General features: G+C 44.3%; 1 protein-coding gene across 1 annotated transcript in view; it reads right to left on the bottom strand.

The window, feature by feature from the left end:
- Window positions 1-7,123: 7,123 nt before the first annotated feature.
- Window positions 7,124-7,529, bottom strand: part of NOTCH2 (notch 2) — a 114,473-nt gene continuing 114,067 nt past the window's right edge. The window contains exon 35 of the mRNA XM_021707438.1: window positions 7,124-7,516. Within this exon, the coding sequence (XP_021563113.1) occupies window positions 7,124-7,516 (393 nt within the window). The remainder of the gene's footprint in view (window positions 7,517-7,529) is intronic.

Genomic DNA, 7,529 nt, shown 5'->3' with positions numbered 1-7,529 from the left:
ACAAGCTAATCATTTTCCGAAAGGCTCTTCATTCTTCTCTCGTACTTTTTAATTTAAATGTTCCCACAAGTTTTGATCGGCCAATAAATGAGTTTTTTCTTTTCAAAACAAATCAGTTCATGTTATTTCCGTGGTTTTAGCTTACCCTTCATTTTGTGATCTAGTTGTGGAAGTTGTGGATATCTTGAAGAGAATGTCCTCTGTCACCCGGGCTGGAGAGCAGTGGCACATCACGGCTCACTGCACCTCAACCTTCTGGGTCCAAGCTATCCTCCCACCTCAGCCTCCAAGTTGCTGGAATTACAGGCATGCGCCACCATGCCTGGATTTTATATAAATATCTTTTGTAGAGACAAGGTCTTGTCATGCTGCCCAGGCTTGTCTCGGACTCCTGAGCGCAAGGGATCCTCCCACTTCAGCCTCTCAGAGTGCCGGGATAACAGGCATGAACCCCCAGCCCGGTGTTCTAGTGGCCTTTCTGAACATGAAAGCTCTGAGAGTGGTAGGCTTCATAGGATTACCACGGTTTTCGACCTACAGCCCAGCAGAATCCCAATGAGCAAAGCTGTTGTCGGCATCGCCCCCTGCCTCCCTCCTTCAACTTGATCCATGTGAACCTTTGCCCATGTCCCCCAGTCTGGTCAATGAATGACAACACATCCTGTGGATAGAAAGAATGCATTATAAGGAGCACCCCTTCTATAAGCGTTTTCCCTTTCATGGTTGCTCCATGGACCACTCTAGCTCTGTAGAAGTGTCGTCTCTGAGTCAGTATTTGGGGTGACTTCAAATGGGTTAATGACGTGGCTATATGTAACTCCTGCATTGCACCATAGTGCAATGATGACAAGATGACGACAAGGCCTGGCAGTTTCTGGGGACAAGGCTGTTACCAAAACTCTGTTGGAGATTTCTGCTTCAGGGGAAGGTCTTTTGTGAGTGTGGGTTGAGGGACTGCTCCTACATTGGCCACACTCCTAAGTAGACCAGAGGCGACTGAGGAATGCCTTTCCCTCCCAAGGACTCCCATGTCTCTGCCTCCAAATCTTCTCTCCCCTTTGCACAGTGCTTTGGGCAGCAGGAGAGGCCTGAGTGGCATCTCAGCAGGAGTCAGTGCCCACCGCATGCTCAGGGAGGGACTCTTCCTTCCCTGTCTTGGGTCAGCCCAGGTTGTTGTTTTTTTTTTTTTATCTTATTCTGCACTGGCTCATGTCACTCAATTACCTTCACAGACATGGAGTCCCACATTTTATACAACTGACTTAGCATATTTACTTCATGGGTCAGTTGTTGCAAATAACAGTGTTTTCAAAAAGAAATTAATCTCCACAAACCACACTAATAAAAACAAGTAACTGAGAACGGAAAAAGGGATCCATAAAGAGAGGGGAATGGAATTAGAAAAGGAGACATAGAAATGTTAAGACATAAGCGTTATCTCTTTAAACATCTGAAAGCATGATACAATACTAACAAATTATACATTCCAATATTAGGTGTTTGTACATTTCTGCATCTTAGTGTACATGCATATTATCAAAGTACAATTTACATAAGTCTAACGCACAAATCTTAAGTTAAATTTTACATACACACAGACACACATCTGTGTAATCACCATCAGGGTCAAGATATTTTCAGATTCCAGAAGGATTCTTCTTTCCCTTGTTTCAGTCAAGACCTTTCTCCCAAAAAGGTACCTGCTATTCGGATCTATTTATTATTGTTTTTTCCTGAACTTATATAATGGAACCATCCAGAACATGTTCTTTTGTGTATGCTTATTTTACTCAACATTACGTCCATGAGAATTCTTCGTCTGTTGCATGTTGCGCTTTTTCAATCATGTGTAGCATTCGTTTGCATGAATGTACCCAAATTTATCCATCCTGCTGCTGCTGCTGCTGATTGACTCATCTGAGCGATCAAAGCCAAAATGGTGAAGAAACACACTTGTCGGTCAGAACAAGAAGTGAAACAGGATTAGCAATATATAATTATTTTTACTTTGTTTCCCGCTGTGACACATCAGTGACAGGTTACCAGTGGAAATTTCTCGGAAATAGTACAGTTGGAGGCAGACTGCTGTTTTAGAGAATAATAGGTTTGCCCCTTCAGATTCACACTCTTCCCTTCTTCACCAAGCTCAGCCCCAGGAAGCTGACCTGTATGGACAGATCAAATCAATGGCTCCCAAGTTTCCCCTTGGATTCAGCAGATAGACAGTCCAGCGGAGGATGGGGGTGGAGAATGAGATCAGGATGTGCATTTCTTGGCTTCCTCTGAGAGGGCCTGGGGCTCCCTGTTTCCTTTGACAGAAGTCACAGGTCTTCTTGAGGTAACCTGCTCTCCAGACTCTGCTTCCAGGTCTCAGAAGCTTCAACCTGGCCTTTGGCCCCGGGGACCCCGGGTGGAACTAGCTCTGCTTATGCGAACACAGGGTTTCTGCACTACCCTGTGTGGATTCCATGTGCTCCACCCTCACCTTTGTAACTAATTCTTTGTAAACAGCCCTGTGATTTATCCTAATTTAAGCGTGCCCACTCTCTGCCTTGGGACTTGACTGATACAAATGTTTTAAATGTGTTCTGCTGAGCTCTGAGTCCAAGAGGGAAAGGATTATTGTTTCACACACTTCCACCTGTACACACACACACACACACACACACACCAATCTTACATAATCCCTATGGTTGGAAAACAGTGGCAGAGGCCATACCCCTATTGCCCACATCCTAGACAGTGGTGGCATTAATGAGGGCTGTGCTGAAAAAGCCCCTCCCCTCGGGCTGTGGAAGTTTTCGCTGCCTGCCTCCAAGGCACTAGCCCTTCTCCTGGCGTGCTGGTGACCCAGGGTCCAGGCCTATTGCTTCGGCTGTGTGACGGGGCAGGACATGGCCTCCACGCTGCTCTCCTTTCTTGGCTTTCAGGACATGTAGACGCCTGAGTCGTCCCTGCACAATCGAAGGCTGGGTTCAAAGCTTATTATTGCAGGGGTCAAATGTGGTCAGTGACCCAACGGTCTGCAGCCCAAATCCACTGAAGCAGATTTTCCCGGAGCAAGTTTTAGTTCCCAAGAAACTTGCAAGAGGCATCTCCAGTTCTAAGAGGCCAGCCTGCACAGTGGCCAGTGGTCATTCTTAGCTGTCAAATTCACTGTCTTCCATCATTTTAAAACACAACATGGAAACTCAAATGTGTTTAACATAAAATTCAAACACTCTGGAGAATACAAAAAATGCCACCAATTGTGTTTAAAGATATTTGTGCAGATCTTGAATAAAGCTCCTTCACCCTTTTAACATAAGCATATCCTAAGTTGAGTTGTTTTTAAAAAATACTGTTAACATTTATAATTGTGCATGTGATTCAGAAGTTTCTGCAAAATAATGGAATAGAGAAATAAGATGCTAAGTCTGATAGCAGACTGTTAATGCCATGCATATTACATATTATCAACAAGTATTCAAACGTCTCATGGATGTATTTTGTATGTAAATGTATGAATGTGAACTTGGTAAAACATTTATACACAAAATGTTATTTTACAATCCTATGTTAAGCTCTACACAAAATTTAAACTGAGGTATGTTACAAATCAGTGGTTTAGATAACAGCATCATTATTACCTATAGCCCAACTTGCCATTCTGGCTATAGCAGCAACTCTCCATTTCCACTGGAAGGCATTTGCCCTAAGCTGCTCTTCACCTGTCACTAGCTATGGGTTAGTGCACATGAGGGTGCTCAGTCTTGTAAGGCTTCCTGTTTGATAGATACTTTTTCTCCTAAAGCATTTATTTATGATCTGAATAAAGGAAGAAAAAAAAGAAACTTGGTGCTAGGCTTTGGAGGATTCAGCATGAAAACAAAATGACTTCTCTCTCAGCAAATTATGACATCATGAGATCATTGCAAGTCCAGAGATACAGAAATGGAAAATAAAAACGGCAACACCACTAAGCTTGACAAGTAATCTTTTTTATTTTTGTGATAAAAATGCTTTGATATAAATTTCATCTTAACTACTTTTAGCGTGAAAATTTGAAAAGTAAAAACAAGTTGTGCATTTTCCGTACTATGTATAGTCAGGAATATGCGGTCATTTTGTTGGTTATTGGATTTCTCATACAAACAGATAAAATATCACTTTTAAGAGAAATGTACACAAGGCAGTCACCATAGTACCAGTTATTAGCAGGGGCCTTAGAGCATACAGACGTTTCCTCCCAAATAGTCATCATACATTCAATATATTGATTAAGGCCAAAATCCCCAAACTACCTGCCAACAAAACATGACACCTTTGGTTCTATGCAAGAATTACAAACTGGCAAATTTATTAAGATGATAGAATGGACTTGAGCATCATATCTGATTGCTTACACTAAAATCTTTAATTCTCAATCTCTTTCCCTCAAACCTCTCCCTCCCACACCATCACATAAGTTAGAGAATGATGCTTAAAATAAAACAAATAAACAAAAACTCATCTCCAAAGGTAGGCAGAAGAGGAGTCAAAGAAAGGAAGAATTTACAAAAATAAAAATGAACCAAAAGGGCTAGAGGGACCTACACATGGCATAATAGATGTATCCCCCCAAAAAACCGAGTCTCTAATTCAGAACCCAAATGAGAACGTGATTATCCACCTTGCCTTCCCTTTCACTAGATACTACACAACTCCAGAGTTCCTGAAATCTGAGACACCAGTAAAATGTCCTCCTCATCACTGAGGCCTGTTGTCTTTAGCAACAACTTTCACATTCCTCCCCCCAAACCCAAGAGATCCCAAGTTAAAGTATCCCCCCCAAAAGAAACAAGCAAGTTAGTTCTGCATTGTGCTTAGGGAGGAGAGAGGATATAAAAGATCCCAGTGGCTGGATCAGAAGCTGATACTTTCAAGAAATAGGGCCAGAACAGGAAGGCAGATGTGGTGTGGCCCAGGGCGGTCCATGCAGACAGGTTCTCCACCTCTGTGAATAAGTGAGTCTCAGGGCAGAGAGTTATCATTTGCAATGACAACATGTTTGCACACTATGAAAAAGGCTGGTAGAATGCTGCCAGGGAATAAAACAGAGAACAAGCAAACTTAATTCGCTTATATCAGGGCAGAATTAATTGGGTTAGTTCAATGAACTTGGATAGGACTGAAAAAACCATTTGTAGACTGCCATGCCAACAGATACACAGAGTTTCCATATGCGTCCACAAACAGGTAAGTGGGAAGCACTGATGTAACCCCAGCCATAGCAGAAATGAGAACTATCATTCAACCCCAAACAGTAGGCAGTTCACCTAGTAATATCTACAAAATAGCATATATTTTAGAAATATTATCTGTCAGAACTATCTTGCAGGCATCATGGGCATTATAGTGCTGGAGAGAAATGACCGTGTAGTCATGGACCAAGGGAGAAAGAGGAAGAACACTATTCTCCTGTTTCTACAGTTGAATAAAATGTTGCCAAGACCTGGAATTCAGAAAACAAATTCAGGTGAGGTGCAATCACCGTCTGGACGTAAAAATGAGAATGACCAGCAAGTCTGTAATTGTCCATAATCGTGTAGGAGGTGACTCTAGGAAAATAAAACATTCTGGTACGTTTCTATGTTAGTTACCAAAGGGAATGTCATCATTGCTTCCGAGGAAAAAAATGGTAGCCAAAAATGTCAAAGGCTGCCTCATAGTTCTCTCTTGCCAACCTTCTCATAGGAATGTCTTGGACCTTAGACTTTCCATCTCCCACCCTTGAGCACAGGAAGCCCCTGTCTTTAGTGAAAACCTACGAGGTGCACCAGACCACACAGTATGAAAGGAAGACTGGTGAACAGGCCTGTGATCAGAAACAGACTCAGGAAGTAGAGACTGTGATCACACGATAAAAAGAAGACATCTGTGACTGGGTCCCGTGGGCTGAGGAAAGTTCAGTCCTAAATGGCAAAGGTGTATATTTTGAGACTTTGTTCCCATGGAGATGGAAGGAAAGGCTCAGGATCTAAGACAAGTTTCATGTGCTGGATGAGTGCGTGAAACAGGCCTGGAGTTCTAAGGTCTGGGACAAACGAGTTTCATACTGGTCGTCAATGGAATGCTTGGCAGGAAGTGGAGGGACTTGTGGGTAGGTAACTGCTTCTCGCATGAGTTAGCTTATCTCTTGGTCACTCTGACCCTTTTCTGGCTTACAAAGGGTGGGGAGTGTCATGGTAATTAGGCTACCAAGGATAAAACTTCACACTGACTAGGCCCAGGCATAGAAAAAAAAAAACGGATTCATATCCTGGTGAAGTTTGTATGAAGACCTGCATGCAGACAAGAGAAATTAAGGTGCATCCTCTTGAAGGAATCTCCTGCCCCAAAAATTGGTTTGAAGAAAAATCTTCTGCTCCCCTTCTCTCTCTAGGAATGATATATATAGGAGAATACAATATAGTATGTCCATTTTCTAAAGAAATACACTTGAAAGGTTTCTGCGGAGAACCATAACCAAAGTAAACTTTGTGAGACTCCCAGGTATGCCAAAAAAACAAGAGGGGAGAGGAGGCTGAGGTTGCTTTCCAGGGCAGTAATGATTCAAAGCAAAGAGGTCTTGCCCTGGAACATGCTGGTAGGGCTACAATCACGGAAAGGTGCAAAGTGAAGCACCAAATGAAGACAAAATAACTTCCAAAGATGAGAAGACGAGAAGGTCAGCTCAGGCAGAATTCCAGGGCACAATTTTCTACTCGAGTGTAGAATCTTCTCATGGACATGGCAGAAGCCCCCGGGTCTTAACATGCAGTCCAAGCTGCAAGAATGTCCGGGCGACAAGAGGCAACCATCTTATTCTCCAAATAGAAGAAAGTAAACGTGGCCCTGATGCTGGTATTCACCTTACACTTCTCTGAACTTGCCTTGATGAGTAGGAGATTAGGAGCCACGTCCCCTACCAAAAACCTGGCCGATATCCAGTAGAATGAATAAACTGCTTCTCTCGCAGATCTGAAAGATAAGCGCATCTTCTCCCTTCTGCCTCCAGAAGCTGGTTCCAGAGATTTCTTCATTTCTCTCCCGGATGACCTTCATTTGTTCCTCAGCAGCATTGGCAATAGGCAGTTCTGCCTCTGGGCTGGAGGCAGAGCTCTCAGGCGTAGACCTGCATGTTGCTGTGCGGTGGCTCAGACATGTGCGCCCCAGGTCCCCGCTGAGCTCCTCCAGCCCCGCCAGGCGTGGGGCTGGTGGTCACATCCGACCAGTCAGAAGCAGAGTGGGGCGATGAACTCGACCACTGGTCCGGAGACTCCGGGGACGGCGTCAGGTAGGGATGCTCCCCCGGGAGGTGGCTGCTGTGACTGGGTGTTCGCTCAGCAGCACTCGAGGAGGCATAGCTGTGCTGCGAAGGGGGCGTGGGGTACTTGCCCACCGAGGCTGGAAAAGGATGGTAGGCCGGGAGAACGGTCTGAGCTACCTGCCCGTCCTGCTGGGGCACCATGGCAGCGGGGAAGGCCACACCGGGCAGACGAGCCATGTCGGGGAGCTGGTACATGGCC

The sequence above is a fragment of the Carlito syrichta genome, unplaced genomic scaffold, assembly GCF_000164805.1.
Source record: "Carlito syrichta isolate Samal-C Ts95f unplaced genomic scaffold, Tarsius_syrichta-2.0.1 Scaffold117954, whole genome shotgun sequence".
In the NCBI taxonomy this organism is placed as follows: Eukaryota; Metazoa; Chordata; class Mammalia; order Primates; family Tarsiidae; genus Carlito; species Carlito syrichta.
This window is presented reverse-complemented; position numbering and strand designations above follow the sequence as displayed.